The 20594-nt window shown below is 36.1% G+C and overlaps 1 protein-coding gene across 1 annotated transcript in view; it reads left to right on the top strand.

Moving 5' to 3' along the window:
• The first annotated feature begins 884 nt into the window (after nt 1-884).
• LOC117426426 (coiled-coil domain-containing protein 141-like) overlaps nt 885-20594 on the top strand; it is a 36510-nt gene continuing 16800 nt past the window's right edge. The window contains exons 1-13 of the mRNA XM_034043969.3: nt 885-1324; nt 3013-3135; nt 5155-5346; nt 6474-6582; nt 8598-8851; nt 10052-10171; nt 11855-12049; nt 13966-14138; nt 14382-14523; nt 15133-15252; nt 18079-18270; nt 18473-18649; nt 19807-19986. Of these exons, the coding sequence (XP_033899860.3) occupies nt 1223-1324; nt 3013-3135; nt 5155-5346; nt 6474-6582; nt 8598-8851; nt 10052-10171; nt 11855-12049; nt 13966-14138; nt 14382-14523; nt 15133-15252; nt 18079-18270; nt 18473-18649; nt 19807-19986 (2079 nt within the window). The 5' untranslated portion in view covers nt 885-1222. The remainder of the gene's footprint in view (nt 1325-3012; nt 3136-5154; nt 5347-6473; nt 6583-8597; nt 8852-10051; nt 10172-11854; nt 12050-13965; nt 14139-14381; nt 14524-15132; nt 15253-18078; nt 18271-18472; nt 18650-19806; nt 19987-20594) is intronic.

Genomic DNA, 20594 nt, shown 5'->3' with positions numbered 1-20594 from the left:
GATGACAAACTTGATAGCAAGTGTATATTTCTGCCTGATGAGGACATATTGTGTAGGAAAAAGCAAAGAAGGAAAAAAAAGTCCTTACAAGAGGAAGTGTCCATTTCAGTAATAATGCAAAATTTGTATCCTGAAAACTAGAGTTCTATTTTTTTTCCCACAGTAGAGCAGAATAACATTCATTCTCAAGACCTCTTCCTTCCATTGTGCTACAGCATGTGGAATTAAGCTGTTTCTCATTAGGACAACACATTTCTGAGGTTTTCATGTGCTGGCTTAAAAAAAGTTTTAAAATAACTTCATGGAAGTGAAAATAAAATTACCCTTGAGGAATACAACTTTCAGTGAATTTAACTTGGTTACAAATATAGACAATTGCATATGTCTATTTTTTTTTTATTTTTTTTTTTTGGTGACTTAATGGCCAACATATTTAGAGTATTTTTGGGTTTCCAGGAAAACATTCACATGCTGCCTCTGATAAAACTTCCTGTACACTTTGTACACACATACACCAGCATTTAGGGTCATAGGCCGATGCTTTAAGCCTATCCTGTGTGTTGTAAGTGCTGCAGTTTTAAGCCTATCCTGTGTGCTGTAAGTGCCTCAGAGATAAAAAAAAAAATGAATTTAGATATTTTCAATTTATCATTTGCTTATCCAGTGTCATATGATGTTTTATGAACGGGCCAGCAATAAACATACTGCTATTTGGGTCTGACAATGTGTGGAAGAGAGGGTTGGTTTGGGGGGGTGGAGTTGGAGGGGAGGGTACAGAGCAGCGCAACCAAACTAGGGGTGTGTCAAATAGCCTTATACACAGTGATAATCCCAGTGGGTATTTCTATTTTTAACTTGCTGTTCTTTACTCTGTCAACTTTCAGTCAGTGCTTGCTGTAGTATATTCATTCAAGGCAAGGGCTGGTTGGGGTTGAAGTTTTAAGGGGGTGTCTTGTGTACTACTACTACTGTGGATGCAGGATCTGAAACGAGGACTGAGACTGGAATACAGCTGCTGTTAAAGAACTGGAATCAAGGTTACCACTGCTGTAAATAGAAATAAACCTGTGGCAAAAGTAGAACCAACATTGGACCACTACTGTTCAGCAATACCAGGACGGGAAGCGCTTCAGTGGGTGGATGTGGGATTAAGAGTGTTTATGGCCTGCTGTTAGAATAATTTTGCCATCTTCCACTGTATGAATTTTGGATTGATGTGACAATGTCCAATGAAGGAGACTATAGAGGTCAGCCTTCCACAACAACCATTAGTACTGTTGCAGTCCAAGCAGGGGATTCACGGATCATTGTAGCATTACTAAAGGTATATCTTTATTTTAAACATATATATTTGCATGCTTTACAGTTACAGGCTACACTGTACTCCAGGTTTATATAAATACCCAGATTGAGCCGACATTTTATTATATTATAGTGCTTTAATTAAAAAGAAATACAGAATTTTTATTCTTTATAGAAATGTTTTTGTCATTGCTAAATGTTATCATGTTTCAATGTAATTAAAATGTGTTCAAGTTGGTTAAATGTAAACACTGATTGCTTTCTAAATTGTAAAATTGTAATTGTTTTCATGAAATAATAGGCCTGTTTTTTCCAGTGTATTACAAGCCACTTAATTGATGATGTGACAACTGCACTGTGTTTCCAACACAAATCTTCTCGGTGACATTGCAACCATATTGGTTTACGCAAGATCCTGACAAAATGTGTCACTCCGCTGACTGGTTGCTGATTTGTCATGGCCAGTCACCGACTAAAGCTGCATTGACCCACAATTGTGTTTAACCTTAATATAATGAATGCATTTATGTTTACTACAGTGAAGCACAAGCTTCCTCCTGTTTGCCAGTTTGGTAAGCACCTGATACAATGTGGTTTCCAAATGTGGTTTTTGTCACACTGTAAATATTTTCAATACAGACTTCAAACCTGTTTTTAAAACTATGGAGCACCAGAAATTCAAGTGTTTGTCACTACATGCACAGTTCAGCTCCAGTCAGTGATGTCACAGCTAAACCTGTTCCCTTCCCTTGTTGTGTTCCCAGAATCAATAACACAGTTGTTCCATTAGGCATTTGTTTGTAGAAAAAAAGTACCCCGATGTATTAATTCCAATACAAAGATAGTAATTAATACTAGTATCAGCAAAAGTATATTTCCAAGCTTTATTTGTTGAAAGTAAAATAATAACTTGGTCATTTACACATCAGCTTATAATGATATTTCTTAATTTGCAAAATGAGTCATTTATAATATCGGCTTTTTCTCATGTATATGGCTTGTTAATTTGTTATTATTGTCATCATGTTGCATAAGCAAGAAGAGACTGTGGTATACGATGAGTCCTTTAATGTTGCTATGTGGCACACAGCAATCTCAAGCATGTGGTAATGAAAAGGGCAACACACACTTGCAAAATAATTGGCTGCTGTGCAATGAAGCTCTTCCCTACACACAGAACAGTGGAACAAAAATACCACACTCTGCTTCTGTAACCACTTTAGAAGCTCACACCTGAAATAAAATGGTAATGTTGTTTGGAAATGATCTTTGCCCAGGTGCTCTTTTACAGTTGTGGTGTAACTGTTCTATGGCTCTTGAGAGCCTATCACTCATAATTTATGTTATTTTAGTTAGAGTATATAACTGCATTTACTCCCACTGTTTGTGTTTCTATAACGTAATTAAAAAAAAAAATCTGTAACATTTTTCAGTGGAAAATATTTCAAACTCCTTTATATCTGTCGCCTTAGCAGCCATTTAACATTTGTTGAAATGAATGTCACATGAATAAAAGGGCATTTACTGTAAACAGGTTTGTGGAATTACTTTTGTTTTTCATTAGCGTTATCACTGTTAAACTGGTTTAATTTATCCTTGACTTGTCTGGAGAAATTTAACACACACCTCAAATATTCCAGAATATTAGAACCTATAGTGTTATTCAGTATTCCCTTTGTTCTTACCTGTAAGTCTTCCATTGTGTTTTAGTGTGGAACACTGGTGAAGCTCCAGCTGGCTGAATCCACACCGAATCTGTTAGAGATTGGAAGTAATCAAGATGAGACCAAGAAGCTACTGCATGGACATGAAGTCATGTTGGCAAAACTCAAGGTAATGAAGAAGTTAAGAAGATTCATAAATCAATGATATTTATTTAGTCTGCCAGGGCTATAAAGGATGATAATGGTTTCAAAGTAAAGTGTTTCCTTAACTATTCTTCTGTGTGTTTACACTAATTTGTATACTTGATCTCCTCTTTCAACAAACAGGCACATTTTACAGGGCTGCAAAAAATGGTTGGAACATTGACCATGGATATTTGACATAATAATCGTTAAAACAACGAATCCATCCTCAACCCATGAATCTTTGGTTTCGTGCTTTTCTGAAAGACATTACATGTCATGGGATGAAATTAATATTATACAAACACAGAATATCCTGTTAAAAGGGTAATATCAAAGATGTTAATAACTATCATACAATTCTCCGCAAACATATGAAACTCCCTTTGCAACACCTAAGTGGATTCAGGTGGGATCCTAATACCTAATGCATAAGGAGGGAATCTAGAATATTGTGGCAGGATAATGAACTTGGACACCCATTTCAAAGTGAAAGTAAAGTCAGGGGAAACTAAACAATCTACAGAAAATTATACAGGACTTTAAAGAAAGATGTTTGCTAATAGAGTGGTAGAGGGACATGTTTATAACATAAATAATATGTCAACTCTACAAAGCACACATCATCACATTGAAAGCAGAGAAGCTGTAACTCAATGACCTTTTAGCCTTGTGAATCTAACCTAATTATCATCTTGTTCATTTTTGTGACCAATGACATTTCCTTGCTACAAGTGTCCATAATACAAGCTGTCACCAAGCGATCCAGGACCATACAGATCAACCTACAACTGTAGCAGAGCTACTTCAGATATTTTCACTATTTTACTTCTGGGAAAAGTCCCCGTCTTAATATGGCTGACTAGTATAGTATGTATAAGGATCTGCGATACAGTATAGAAATATTAAATATAAGATATATAGTTTGTTTTTAATATAGTCAACACACTGGATTTACTGAGATCTCCAGTATGGTACTCATTTTTGTAAAGGTTTATTTATGTTAAACATTAATTTGTTAAAAACAGTCATAAATTTAGCTGATTGCATCCATCTGTTTGTACAAAAGATCAAGCCGTACAAAATAACATATGACGTGCTAAACCCAAAGTTAAACTGTATGTTTGGTCTTCTAGAAGATTTTTAATATGAAGGTCAATTACTAGCAGGTCCTGCCACAATGACATCATGAAGTGCACATTTGCAATTAATGCCATGTGCACACAATATGCTTTAGGATTTTATAAAATAGATAATTTTACGATTTTTTTTTCTATGTTTATCTCTGTAAGAAAATAAGATTTAGATTTATTTACAATATACAATATTACAGTCTCATTTGGAATACAAATTTACTGATTTAAAATGCATACTTATGTACCCGTGGTACTTAAATATCTTAAATAAATAAAATACATTATTTGTCAACTAATAATACATCTATAAATGTGACATATGTTAATGATAGGACAATCATTTAAAACAACACAATGTAATTACAGTAAACCATTAGACATTAGACACCTGATTACTAACACCTGATTTATACCACAGTGTAAAGCTCCACAAGTTATGTATCATTACAATTCATCTCTTGTTAATCATAATCTTTAACGGCATGCTTATTAGAAGCAAATTAATATACTTAAACTTAGGTGTAACTGCTAAATGAACAGTACACTGGACACAATCTGCGAGATTAAAGTGTGCCTGACGTTTATAAGTTTACGCACACAATTGTTGGTAAATGTAATTAGTTGTGAGAAATAGCCTCAAGCATCTTTAGATGTAGTTTTTATTACAATACATGTAGTATATTTATTCAAACGATTCAGGTAATTGAGTTAAAATATGAAATACAGGAATCATTTAAACGCAATCTTATATTACTGTCTTAATTATGTAGGGCTTCTTTTAACCTATTCTGTTATTATATTATACTTTTTAAAAATATTACAAGCAAATGATCTGATACTAGCTTGTTTTCTATTTTGTATTTTTATAGGCACAAGAGGATGGTGTTTGGAGTTTGCTGGGTGAAGCTGATAAAACTGCAGAGGATAACCTGGATCAAGAACAGGTGTATGCTGCCATGGCAACCACTCTGAGTGAGGCATGGGTGGCTCTAATAGACCTCTTGGAAAAGCGTAAAGCACTCTTACACCTGGCCTCTGAATTGTTTGACAGAGCACTGGAAGTAAGTGTTACAAAATTTTACAGTTTGCAAATAGTCATTTTCATCCTTTAAGATGTCGAACGGGTGCTTTATTTAGGGATAAAAAGCATGATAAATCTTGAAAACCCATAACTGCATTGCATATATTTCATATGGCTGTTGCAGCTACTAAAGGGAAGCCAGGCTTGGTTGTCTAGCAACCACACACCATATAAGGAAGCTGGATCTTCTGCAAAAAAAAAATATATACTGTATAATGTAAAAAATACAGTGGGAGGAGAGGGTGGCACTTGTGACTTTCAATCTTTACAACTGCAAATGTATCATGGCTTAGTGTTTGTTTACATACAGTAATGTGTTTTGGAATAAACCCTTGCTTTAGGTAGCAGTGGCTGTTGTACTTGATTTACATAAGGTAAGATCCCTGAAGAAATCCTAAATTCAGATTAGAGGGTTCACTGCATTGAATTATTCCTTGGTGCAATTTTGTCAAATGAATAATGTCACTTTGTATTTTATAATGATGTTATCATCATGTAAGAAATTACATCAGCTTTTCCACTGTATTTGATTCTCATGCTACAATACTGTTAAATTTCCATTCTTAGTAAATCACAGTAGGCAACATCAATAATGGAGTGGGTTGGTTGGCACAAAGGTTTACTGCATTCTCACATTACCATCCAAAGATGAAAGCCACTATTCTCTTCATCTACAAAATCAAATATTTTTCCTAAAAAAATGGGACTTAGATATAAAAAATGTCTTCAGTTGAAAGAAGTTCATTCAGATATTCCACGTAACAAATATTTTAACAGACTAAGAAAGTCAATACTTAATTGAAGCACAGTGCATTCCTTCTATTAGACATTTCTGTCAAGTGACTTTTATTGTCAAGCTTTTAATATCATATGACAGCAAATTAATAATGTCGTTGTCCTCCAGATCAACCTGTATTGTATGTCAAGGGTAAAGCAAATGCACTGTTCTAATGAAAGTGAGGATAAGGCCAAGTGGTACTTAACTCATGGACTGATAAAATTACAGGTACCTTTAATTAGTTATATCAATTAAGCAAAAATATTCCGTTGTAATGTCTGTTGTGTGGAAATACAGTCTAAATTGTATTTTTTTTTATTTTGAAAAAGTTTGCCATAAAAATAGATGAAGCAGAAGACTTCCTACAAAATGCCCAAGAGTTTCAGAATGCAGATGGCCTGAAGGAGCTTCTTCACAAGCACAGTTACATGAAGAAAGGCAAGTAGCTGGCACTATGGATCAGTGCAGCCATTTTCTTAAAATGCAGAGGGGTAAGGGGTGGTTCTTCAGTGTTTACTGGCGTTTAAGCATCTCTAAATAAGCCTGTATGTTCCACAACAAAATCTCTTAAGACTGTCATATCTTGGATTACAGTTTTTATTTCAGCACTTAACTATCAAGGCCTAGGTCACTTCCTTTGGTTTAATGACAAGGCCCAAAGACAACAATCCCTGGAGTTATGAATTCACCAGGAAGAGGTTGTATTGCTATTGTATGCTGTTTCAGGTGAAAAGACACTGTACTGTATATACACTGCCTGCACACTTCATTAAGACCTGTACCTAATATTGGGTTGGACCAGTGTTTGCCCTAATCACCTTGACACGACGTGTCATAGACTCCTCAAGGTGCTGGAAGGTGACTTGAGGGATGTTTCATGAGCTTATGCCCTGAATCTTTTCTTCTGAAGTGGATCTTTCTACAGAATTAGCCATCTAAAACTTAGATATTTGTATTAGTTTCCCAAATTCTGTCTTATAATATACATCATTTTATACCAGGCTTGAGGTTTCACATTCAGTATTTCTTCCATTGCTAAAGAACTATGCTACACGCAATCAGTATTATTTTATAGGTCACATGAAACTCCAAAAATAAGTTTCACATATCAAAGTACAACTGGTAAGTAGATAATATGCAAGCAGTCCTCTTTGGGTGACCATACTTTAAATTCAGCCTTGAGATAAGTGACTAAAAATATTTCCTATCAGAACATTGTGAAGCGATCCCAGCAAACCTTGTTATCTGCATTCACCACCACATGTGTTTTTGTCCCAGGGCATTAAGACGAACAGACAGCTAGAATGGAAATGTCTATGAGATAGTAATAGGAGTACATTTCATATTATATTGACAGTGTGACAGAGTAATGGAATGGGATGTCATCAAACTAAAAGGAATGATGCAGATATGTTAGGTCAGGATGGGATGGGTTTAGTGTTTTGTCAATGATGTTTCAGGTTTATTCTTCATCAAATGATGTCACGTCATCTCTATTTAATAGGATTTTTTTTAAGAACTGTCCACCTGACCCTTCATTTTGTGTGTGTATTCCATCATCACTCCTTTACCCCAACCTTAGGGAATATTAAATCAGTATGTTAAAAAGAATATTGTCTGGTTTCAAAGATGCTGATTAGTGCTGATCACGGACTACCTTACTAAGATATTAGGTTGTCTAAGATTAGTGCTAATCAAGGTGTCTGAGACCAGCCTAAAAAGTATGTCTCAAAAAAAGATAGTTCTTCCCAATGCTATTTATGTTGTTTAATTGGGACGTCACTTTGTTTAATTGGGATACAGTATTTTCAAATGATGAAAGACAGTACGTGATTACACTATGACTTGTGTAAATTGTGCAAACCACGTTGAACTCTTGAAGGAGGAGTCTCCTGTAGTTTCTCAGGCTTCTGTTGCAAAGAAAGTTGACGTGTGAACATTGCAGGTGTCGTGTCTTGTGATAACATGTGATTTCATTAATTTTCATTTCATGTAGAAATAAAAAAACGGCAATTAATTTTGGTTAGGAATAAAAAAAAACATTGACTCGTAATAAATAATGTATTTAATATTTAATCATAATGTAATGTGATTTCATTATTTTTCTTTTCATTAAGAAACAAAAAACTGTGATTAAGCTTGTCTCAACTGCCGCTCGTTTAATTGAGGCGTCTTGATAAAGCCGTGCCGACTGTATCTGTATTCAGCTAGTGAATTGAGTTAGACTTTACAAAGAACCATCTTTTCCTAATAATGATATTATTCTGTGTGGGGAGAATGCTCATGTTCTTGACATTACAAAAGAGCATGATTGGCCATTTATTTTATGTGAGATTATAGCAATTTTACTTTTCTATTAAATTTTCTGAAATGGGATTTTTAAAGATGCCACTTGATGCTTGCAAGAAATATTGAACAGGTCTGTTTTCTCTTTCTGTTTATTATCTTTGCAGTACTTTTAGAAAAATCCATGTCTCTTTTAAACAAAAGCCAGGAACTGCAGGATTTCATTAAAGACTTTAAAGTGGATGACCCAGCTATAAACTCTGAAGCTATTAGGGGTGCCCGAAGCAGCTGTCTAAAGATTGAGAGCCTCCTGGAGATGCTTCAGGACAGACGAAGGCAGTTAAATGAACAGCTAAAACAACAGCGTATGGACCTGGAACACATTCTGGAAATGTGCCAATGGAACCAACAGGAACAGGAAGTATGTCTTGACATCCCAGTTGGATGATGGGAGTATATGTGCATGCTTTCATATGTGTCTGTAGATTCATTTTCCTGCCATGTGTTCAGAGAGCCCCAGTTAATATCCTCTTTTGCTGAAGTTGGTGTGTCCTTATTCTACCCAAAAATCATCAACTTGCACCCCCCCTTACCCACTTCATATTATGAAAGTATTAATGCCCTTGTGTGTAGCTGAAAATTGTATCTAATAAAGAAAACATTTACGCTTCTGTTTACACTAAAAGAGCCTGTCATTTGAAAATGCAAATAGACTCATCTTTCAGCTTCACATGTCGTAGGGTATTTGTGCTGACATCACTTATTAGATGAATATCATATTTAATAGTCTGGAATCAGCTATCTGAAACGTGAGACATATTATACAGCTTTGAGTTCGATGTATCTGTTTTTAGAATATATATATTTTTTTTACATTTAGGATCTAGGTGTTTTAAACTTGTCAGTCAATGAAACAATCTTTCTGCATCTAGCCTGTTGTCAACATGTATTACCTATACTGGATTGACCCCCCAATATAACTTTAGCTGTGAAAGTGAGATTATATGAATGATTGAAACACTATGCAGTGTTGCAAATCTCCAGAAAGCGGCTGCAGTGTGTTGGTTACTCAATATGCAATTTAGAGGGTCTCTCTCAAAGAAATCGGATGGTTTAAACTTTAATGTCTTGCCTACTTAGTACCAGTTTTACTTATTACATTTTACTTTATTAATAATAAAGTAAAACGATATTGTGATTCTTACTCAATTTAAATGGTATGTGAAATGTGTTGAAATATATCAAAACATGTTTTATTTACCCAGTGTAAACAAGCAAACACAAAATAATAAAAAATAAAAAAAAACAGTGTTGCGGATCATTTGAAAATCTAAGGCCGTGGATTCTGGGGACATGCACTTAACTGGCATCAGTATGCATTTGGAACTGGAAAGTATGAGGGTCTGAAGGGGATGTTAAGACAACTAATGATGCAGTTATAAGTAGCAATAAAGAGATACTAACTGTGATAATGGTCTGCTGTTTGGAGTATAGTTATCATTAACAAAACAAATAGTCTTAATAAATAGAAAAATAATTTGTCCTGGTTTCTTTTAGCAATACTGTATATATTTCCTTTTTCGAAACTAGATTTCATTCATTTTCTTCTTCGTTTTTGCAGGTGACTAACTGGTTGAAGGAACATGCAGAAGTGTATTTAGAAAGAGATCAGCTGGGTTTGTCTCTGTCTGAAAATGAAGAGCTACTTCAAGAGTATCAAGAATTTGAGATAAAAGCCAAGGTAAAGAGCCTGACACACAAGACACTGACTTATACAGTATATGAATGTTTTGGTTGTTTTTAGTTAGCAACACCAAACACCTTGTAGTTTCTGCAAAATAAAACCAGCATTCTATCAAACCCAATTGTACACTCAAAATAATTAAGTGGCATATTATTAATTAATGTAGAGTTTTTGCTGTTGAGACACAAGCATGACACAGGCTTGCCTCTACTACATATCACACCATGTGCAAAGTAGGAATGCTTCTGTTACCACTTTCAGTAGTAAAAGACTATCAGCATGTTCATCAAGCTATGTCATAGCTCAGGAAGCAATGAAGATTTCAAAAAAGGGGGTGGCCTCTGCATTTGGACATTTTCCTTCTGTCACCAACATTTTAATACTCATTTTCTTTCCATGATTATAATTTTAAAAGGCAGGGCAGTAAATTGGACTTATACTCCCATATAATCAACACCATTTACCAAGGCCGCAGAAGCAAGGCTTTTTTGGTTTTGGCAACGCTGAGAAAGAGTAGGCTTAGCTGTTAATTGGTAGCACTGTTTGAGATTTTTAGGTTAATTAACCCCAGGAAACTAAAATGTGGGAGCTGAAATTAGAAAACCAATGAAATGAAAGAGACAACTGGGATGAAAGCTTTCATTCTTATTCCAGTTGTTTGTAATTTACATCCCTTTTGTTTCTACTAAGTGGTTGGATAGAGAGCCTCTTTCTGATATAATCTTCTTTCATTTATTTTTGTAATCTTTCAATGCTGGTGTAGAATACATTCCTTATTAATTGACTTTCCAAAATTAGAGCTCTTTCGTTTCCAGGTAATGAAAGCCTATGTTTTTAACGATATGTCCAGCTAATTAAGAAAGGCATATCTGACTCGATAACATTATATAAATTCAGTATAAACCATAATCTACTCTACTCACCAGAAGAAAAAATAAATAAATACAAATTCTCTCCAAGGTTGACATACTGTAGATTTTAAGCTGTTTGGGGGATTCTATCTGGCAGGGTCTTGCTTAATAAACACTGTGGAACTGTTGATATTAACCAAGAAGGGTACTACCTGCGGTGGCGAAGTTCTGGAAAACCAGTACATTAGCCTTAGGATGAAAAGGGCCTTATTCCCTGGACCACTGTAATGTGCCATTTCACCACCAGAGGTCACCCTTTCCCAGTTATGTGTGTTTGCAAAAATTCCACGTCCTGCAATGGTCAGTGATTACGTAGGTGCTAATGAGTCCTTGTTATATCATTAGACGGCAGTATAAAAAGGGTTCATTGTGTTTGCTTCAGTGAAGGAGTATGCCGTAGCCTTTTATACTATCACTATTGTCAGGGAAATGGCGTATCCGTCCTGGCCGTAGTTAGGGACAAGAAGAAACTTGTGTAGCCTGCGCTTGAACACAAGCTAGGTTTTATTTTCTTTCACAGTGTTTTGTTCATTTATTTGTTTTGCTGCAGATACCAGTCCCTGTGTGGGAAACAATAAAAGAAACCACTGTTTTGCATTTTTGCAGCTGCGCTTCCTGACTCCAGCCTGGTTAAGCATGCTCCCTCGACCACACGGTTACACTACTCTCGAATTAAATTTTGCAGTAAAAAGCATTCCCACTGCTCATATAAAACAGCCCAATGTTCACAGAGACAGTGGTAATGTTGCCAGTTTCCCTTTTTTCTCAGGAGCGGAGCTTGTTTGTTGAAAGATTAACAGCAAAAGCCAGCGCGATTCTGATGGCAGAGGATTATAGGGATAAAGAAGAGGTGTTGGTCCGAAGTCAGAAATTAAAGGTGCTGCACGATGAGATTTGGCACCAAATGCTGGAAAGGGGAACTCACCTACAAGAGGCCAATGCATTTTTCAGTAGTGCCAACAAGGTTAGTGTTCTTTCAAAACAGTGTTATAGATGCAAAACACAGCCATTACGTTCGGCTGTAAGGAGGTTATTTTTATGACCCTATAAGCTGCCTTTATAAGACACAGCTGGAGTTTATTATAGTGCTTTTCAGCACTGGAGAATTCTCTTGGATTGCATCAACCACCTGTGCTGTAAAATGTTTCCATAAAATCCACATGTGGCTTATCATATAACTTTACTGAAGGTAATTATACAAACATTTTAAATGGTCAATTATATACATATTAATACAGTATAAAGAGCAAGCTGCAGTTTTGAGTGGTGTTGTCTTTCCAAGACTTGCATACATTTATTCAGTGTGTGACTAATCTCAACTCAATTGGTATTTTGTAAAGTGTTGTACTTTCAATGGGTTTCAGTTAAATGAAATGTATAAACAATATTCCATGGGTTCTGTCGTCTAATAATCCACATTTTCTGCACACTTCTGCATTAATAATTGCTTTGTCAAAGGCAGTGGCGTGCCGTCAGGACCTTCAAGGTATTCTCTGCTGACCAGACAGTGCCAAGTAAACCGTCAGTCAAATGACATTACGTTGCCTCACTCACTTGCGTATAGTGTGCTTGCTTATACTATGAAACATACTACTCTAATTATTATTTGTTCATTTGTCTGACGCCCTTATCTAAGATGACTTACAGGGTTTACTAGAGGTTTTTTAAGAGTCTAGGGGTTTCCTGAAGGGGATGTGATCAGCCAGTAAGAGATCTGCATTTCCCTGCATAAGTCTAAAACAACGACCAGACGCTAGAAAAAAAAAAGCAGTTGAGGGTATTCTCTGTTTCAGTTGAAGGTCTTGAGTAAGTTTAACCAATAGGCGAGTCGAAGAATGTCCTTTTTTTTTTTTTTAGACAGGCGACCAATCAGGAGTGAGCAGAGGCGGGCCATAAATCTCCCAGGGTATTCTCTGCCTCACTTGAAGGGCCTATTTTATCAACCAATGGGAAAGTTAAAGCTCTTACAGCTGACCAATCATTAGTGAGCAACCCCAAAATATGAATATTCCGTGGTTAGCACTGCAGTTAGGAGGATAGCTGGATTTGCATGATATTGCTTATAAATATACATTGATAAATACAAATACCTTTACAACATCTAATTATTTCGATGACTCTGCTACCCCAGTCCATTTTGTCACGGCACGCCACTGGTCAAAGGATATTCAAAGTAATGACAACATTTTTTCTCAAAAGTTTATTTTATGACAACACTGCCATCTCATGGTGCCAGATGTTTTACCAAGAAAAATACAGATAGTTTTCATTTTTTTTTGTTTTTTGTTTTGTTTAGCAATCAAATTAAGTGAAATAATTGTTTAGAACAGGTAGACAAATATCATTGTGATAATGAGATTTAATTTCCTTTATAGAAAGCTTTACTAAAGGTACTGTAATGTTCTGACTGAATTATTGTATATCCTATTTTAACCCTATTTACATTTTTTTTTTGTTTAAAACAGGTTATTTTTAACCTATAAATGAAGCCCTACATTATGTATGGATCTATGTATGTCCAGTTTGTATGTTATTATTAAACAAACAAACAAACAAACAAACAAACAAACAAAAACATTTTGAAATTGACTATAGTTATCTTCTTTAAGAAAAGCTAAAATGCATGGCCCACTCCTAACCATTTTTCCTAAAAACATGAAACAGAGCTTCTCATAATTTTATAGTAGTCTCTGGCACCACCTTCTGTAATACCTCTGCATCTATTTTGATATTTGCTCTATTCAAAATATCTGTATTCACAGCGTTGACAAAGGTAAAAATAGTACACCATATTAAATGTCTCTAGGCCCTCTCAAGACCTCTTCATAAAAAAGATGAAATGTGCTTTCATGTATTATTTGTCTCATTTTGCACTGACAGGCGTTTAATGTTCTGGGGAGTATCGAGGGTCACTTGAAGCTGCTGAACTCTGAGTCTTTTAGCTTACCTGAATTAGCCAAAAGGCAGGAAGAACTGCAGAAAAGCATAAAAGAAACTGCAGCAGAAGCTTTGCAACGGGGGCAGAGCTTTCTAAATAAAGCCAACCCTCAAAGGTAAATAAATAATTATAAAAATAAATATAAGTTTTGTAAGCAGTTTCTTTGTGGGGATTTCTATAAGCAATAAGTGAATAACAATAATGTTTTTTGTACTTCATATGCTTCAGTATCCAGCACATGTTCTGTTTTCTAATCTTTTCTATAAATAGGCAGTTTTCTGGTTTGTTAATTATTTAAGCCGATTTTCCTGTTTTAAGTTGGAATGAAAATGTATCCGCTCTGAATTTTTTTATCTAGCTCCCAACTCAGTGGAATTCACAAGATGACTGGCGACCTCCAGGGGAGAGTCAGCCAGCTCACCAACCAGTGTCAGGCTCACAAAGAGCTTGCAGTGAAGAAGCAGCAGCTCATCACGTCCACCGAGGATCTCTTTGATAAGGTCAGTGGTCGGTAGAAAGTTGCACTTGGTTTTGAATTGAATGACAGAGGCAACTTGACTAGGCAGCCCCCTGCCTTAAAGTGATTCTAGCTAACAAAACAAATCCATACATCTCCCAGAAATCTGTTTTTAGCAAACTTGTATTTTCACTTCAAACCATGATATCCTGAAAGCCTTGCACTTTCACTTTCCCCTGGACAGTGAAATTGTTCCCACCCGTAGAGTGTATCCTTTCCTGTTAGTAATCAACCGGGTGCTTCCTTTAATGACTAACATGCTTTTCAGCCAGTAAGATGCTTGACCTCAAAGACATGGCTGAGGTGACATGACCAAGGAAGTGCAAGTGTAGCAGATTTCTTGGAAGGAAAGGCATGGAAACTGAGAAATGCTGTTCACTTAGTGTAGTACCAGATGTTTGTGATATCATGTGTCTTTTGAAACTGACCGTTGAGACCTATATGGTCAGTAGAATTGCGTGACATATACGATATATGAAATAATTTTGTTACCTGCAACCATTTTAAGCAGCCTGTTATTTTATGTTAAGCTGCTCTGTTACTGAGGTACTGATTTGCTTTAGATTTCTCAAGTTTATGTATTTTTGCTTAGGCATCAAGTTGGGTAGAAAAATGCAGCTCTGTACTTTCAAGTAACGTGGAACCCGGATCATGTCTCGCAGAATCAGAGGATGTACTCAACAAACATTTGGAGTTGTCTCTCCAAACTAAGGTAAACCTTACCTAATATTACTCACAGCTATTTGATATGAGCTAAAGTGTAAAGCCACTTACTGTGTGTTTGCTTAGCAAACTGATCTGCTCATTTATCCTTGTGAAATTAGGCCCACTAAGGGGAAGACATATCTTATACAGTATATCTATATGTCGGTAATGTACACCTCCCACCATGACTGTAAATTAAAAAATTAGAGCTATCAGTAAGATAAAAAAAAGTTGATGAACATGATATAAAGTGGTTTGCAGAAGTATTCACCCCCTACCAATAATGTCACATTTTGTTGAATTACAAATAATTTATGCACAGTTTTTGTAATTAACTTTTTTTATTCAAAGTTGTAGTGGTTAAACTGAACACTGTTATATGAGAAGGAGGTTAAATGTCAGCAAAACTTGCAAAGAAAATGTACAAAATGAAATTTACTGGTTGCATATTCAGCCCCTTAAGTCAGTACTTGGTAGACGCACCTTTTGCAGCAATTACTGCTATGAGTCTTTTTGGATAGGTCTCTACTAGCTTTGCACAGTATGATGGTGACATTTTTGCACATTCTTCACGGGAAAATTGCTCCAGTTCTGATAAGTTTGTTGGGGATTGTCGATGGACTGCAATCTTCAAGTCTCGCCATAATTTTTCAATTGGATTCAAGTCAGGACTTTAATTCTCTTCTTCTTCAACCACTCCAGTGTGGCTTTGACTTTGTGCTTTCGATCATTGTCCTGCTGAAATGTGAATTTCCTCCCCAGTTTCAGAGTCTTGGCTGACTCAAACAGGTTCTCCTCAAGGATTAGCCTGTACTTTGCACCATCCATTCTCCCCTCTATCCTGACAAGCTTTCCAGTTTCTGCTGAAGAGAAGCATCCCCATAACATGATGCTGCCACCACCATGTTTGACAGTTGGGATGGTGTTGACTGTGTGATGTGCAGTGTTGGGCTTGAGCCAGACGTAACGCTTGGAATTTAGACCTAAAAGTTCAATTTTTGTCTCGTCTGGCCCCAAAACCTTTTTCCACATGTCTGCAGTATCATCTACATGCTTTTTCGCAAACTCCATACGTGCTTTAAGATTAGGCTTTTTGAATAATGGCTGTTTTCTTGCCACCTGTCCATACAGGCCAGCTTTGTGTAGGGACCGGCTTATTGTTGATGTGTGAACACTGACTCCCATCTCAGACACAGAACTTTGCAGATCTCTCAAGGTCATTGTTGGCTTCAGAGTGACATCCCAAACCAGTTTCCTGCTTGCCCGGCTGCTCAATTTGGGAGGGCGACCTGATCTGGGTAGTGTCTGGGTGGTATGATGCATCTTCCACTTCTTAATGATGGACTTCACTCTGCTGAGTGGGATAATCAGCACCTTTGAAATGTTCTTGTTCCCTTCTCCTGCTCTGTGCCTCTCTACCACTTTATCCCTGACTTGTTTCGAAAGCTCCTTGGTCATCATGGTTGCTTTGCTGGATCACTATGTGAGTTGCAGCTTGAAAGTCTTTATATACACGAGGGAAATTGTCTACAAATTAAACCACTTAGAGTAAACACAGGCTGAAACCATTTCACTAATGTTGTGACCTTTCAAACAAATCATTTGCACCTGAGCTGATTTAGGGCTGCAGTAGCAAAGGGGTTGAATACTTATGCAACTGAGATTAATCTGTTTTTCCCTGTAAATCTTACTTATTTATATTCTATATGAATTTTTTTAACTTTATCAATATGGAGTAGTTTGTGTAGATTCTATATGTAAAGTCTAATTTCAAAGCGTCGTGGAGTACGCTCAGGTGCCAACAAAATCTGAAAACTTTGCAGGGGGTGGTGAATACTTCTGCAAACCACTGTAATTATATATATATCCAGGGGCTGGTAATGGAATGTGAAACAAGCAATGCGATTGGTCGAGCAAGGTTCCAGCTGTCCGTATATTGGCTGGATACTGACAGTTGGAGTCATGTCACATATTCTAAATCAGAATTGAAAGTATCGGTAGCCATCTTGCTTACACTCACTTACAGTTACAGATGTACAGCTGTAACTATGAAGCTGAGAGACCAAATACCTGCAAAAAATCCCAAAGTAATAAGTAGTCATGTCGATTTGGATGAACAATTAAACAAACTGGAAGATATCAAAAAAAAAAAAATTGCTTTCTTTTACTAACTCAATCCAACTTTACGTCACTTTAATGTTTTTTTAGCCGTTTGTAAACGGTACAGTAAAACACAAAGACACTTCACATTATCCACCCCTCTCTGACACATACCTTGATCAAATTAATGAAATCCGAGACGTCTGCATAGGCAGAGACAGGAAAAAAAAAAAACTCAGTGCCGTCTCAACTCTGCCCCCTGGTGTATTTTTTCAATGGCAATGTGCACAATATCAAAATAAAAGTTGTACTTAATTTTACGTTTTAATTAAATTAATTTACTCAGCTTAACTTAGTGTGTAGTTCAGAGTTATACATGGGACTACTTTATTGGCATAAGGATATTTATAAACAAAAAAGAAATCTATATATATATGAATAGTATAGCACAGGAATTAACAATGATATACGTTACTGCCTCCACTATTTCCCCTTATAACTTACATCATTATGATGCAGTTTTTTCTATTGGAAACCTACAAAATATAATGTACATGAATGCGCATATCATATCCCATAGGTAATGGTCTTCTAAAGCTAACAGGACCTTAGAATCTTGAAACTCACTTTAAACTCATTAATATGTAGCGGTCATTACCATAGCAAATTTACCATAGCGACTATATTTGACTATAGCATGTTAATACTACTTTGTATGCTTTATCTGTTTCAGGAAGTAGTGAATGAGTTGGAGGCCTTTGCAGAAATCATTACAGAGCTTAAAACATTTGAATCACCAGAAGTAACTGAGTTTTCCAATAAATCAAGCTTGCTAAATGAGGAGCTAAACACCCTCAGCAGAAATATAAGCTCCAGAGTTGAAATCATGACAGCCTATGTGACATTTTTAAAATCTGCCAAGGAGGTAAGTCGAAGTTCTGGCAGTTTGTATGAAGATAATTTTACAAATGCATTGTTATTGAACCATAATGATAGGATTGGCCTTCGGGTCTTCATCTTCCAAGTAATGAATTTAACACTTATAATGTGCATAATGATGTATAGAAATGATTTTCAGATGTCATCATATTGAAGAATTGTTTTTTTTGCTTTTTTACACTGTGAAGGTTGACGAGCAAATACAGAACCTGGAAGAATTCTACAGATCCAAGCCAATGGAAGAAGACAATGAAGAGAGCAGTAAAACCATGATGGAAATAGCCAATGTTAAATGGCAATCTCTTTTGGAAAGATTTCTAACAGTGCAAGACTTGGGACATCATTTTATCAATTCATCAAATATGGTAAATATTCCAATACTACCACTGCAGATAACAGTGTTGTGTTTTTTTTATGAATTTGACTGGATTTTGCAGTGTTTTTGTATTCAGTGGTATATTTAAGGCTCTTTTATTTTCAGGGTTTTTTTTTCCCATAAAATATTTTGTTGGAATTTATCAGTAATTATTAATAAAGAAATAAAAAAAATAAAAAAATCTGTGAAAATATTTGCTGTACTTGCCGAGTTTTAAGGACCAATGTAAGCTTCTATTCGCCATGACTGTTTGAGTGTCTGTGCAGGTAAAGGTAATCTGTTTCAGTGATAAAGTACAGTGCTAAAAAAAATCTTTCAAAACTAAAAATGAAACAACAAGGCTGTATTGCTAAAAGCCAATACCAGTGCATGCTGACAGTGTAAAATGAACAGTTCTAGTTGCATCTTAATATAAAAAAAAAGTCTGTCTGTTTGGTCCTTTATGCATTCGGACCCCGCAGAGGAAGGTCTAAGGCTATGTTTGGATCCAAACTTTTGACCCCTGGGGTACTTTATTTAGTAACCCTATTGCTGGATCACTACAGCAGCCATGTATCTCAATTTAAAGAAACCCACAAAACCAAAAAATAAATAAAAAGAACAAAAATTTAAAAATGGCAGAAAACAAAACAAAAAAATAAAGTTAAAAAAATGGAAAGGGGTCCGAGCGCATTGTGTGACACCCAAGATCGGTAACTTATAGGAAACCATAAGGCTACTGTTCCCCAATTTGTCACGCATTAAATATTGAAATATTGAATTTCCCCAGGCAATGTCAGGTACTTCAGCTAGTAGATTATAAAGATAACAGACTAGATCTAGTTACTTGTTCCAAAGACAACATTTTGTTCTAAAATTAGCTGAACAAATCGATCTGCTACCCCAATAGGACTATTTGCTTTAGGCTGCTGAAATTGTGGTGACAGTAATAAACTGTCAAAATACATACAGTACAGTACAATATCACTATAGTTTATTAATTATGTTTTAATTGTCTGTGATTGGACAGACTTACTGTTTAGTGTAAATAATGTGTTTCTACATTTTTATTTCAAAATGAACAGAGCTCAACTGTTTGATTACTTTTTTTGTTTGCTGCAAACGATATAAAGTCCATTGATGTGCATATTTCTCTTTGATCTGTAGGTAAGTGAGAACCTGAACCTAAATTTGAAAGCAGCCGTGACTGTTGTGGAAAACACCAGAGAAGATCTCAGTAAAAAGAAGGTAGCTCTAACAGAGCTGTGGACTACTTGGCAGCTTCATGTCAACCAGTTGACATCTGTGAAAAAACAGTGGAGATCGTTTAAAGAGCAACTTAAAAAGGTGAGGAAACTGTAGCCCCTTTCACACTGACACTCCTACCCTGGTCACAATCCCACGTAGTGTGAAACCACGTACCTGGGTCGTACCCGGGTCCCAGCGACCCACCTCAGGATGTGGGTTGACACGCTTTGACGCGGGTTGAGCGAGACAAAATGCTTGACGGCCGTTCGTGAGCCGACGCAATAACAAACAGCCACGCCTGCGTGAAAGTTTCACTTCTGCAAGGAACATTTCTGTTTATTCTGTTTAGCCATATTTCTGCTGATTTCAGACACAGCATGAGCCAGATTGCAGCAGGGATGTAGAAACATTTGGGCAGGCGGTTCGATCCAGAGAAGCTTGGTTGGAAGCGTCAGTAACAAGCTTCCGGGGCATTGATACACATATTGTGGACTTGCATCTGTCACCCAAATAACAGTGGCAATAAATACATTTTGTTTGGGTTTCTTTTATATTTTAAGTTGCTTTATTTTAGACTTCATATTAATAATGGAAGGGAAATTGTTATTTAATTAAACACAAAATAAAATATTTTTTTTCTCACTAATTAATTATGTAGTGCATAGGCAACTGAAATACGACGAAAGGTAAATTTACTTGCATATCTA

Source organism: Acipenser ruthenus, chromosome 11, assembly GCF_902713425.1.
Source record: "Acipenser ruthenus chromosome 11, fAciRut3.2 maternal haplotype, whole genome shotgun sequence".
Taxonomy (NCBI): domain Eukaryota; kingdom Metazoa; phylum Chordata; class Actinopteri; order Acipenseriformes; family Acipenseridae; genus Acipenser; species Acipenser ruthenus.
Note: the sequence above shows the minus strand (reverse complement) of the source record. Positions and strands in the feature narration are given on the sequence as shown.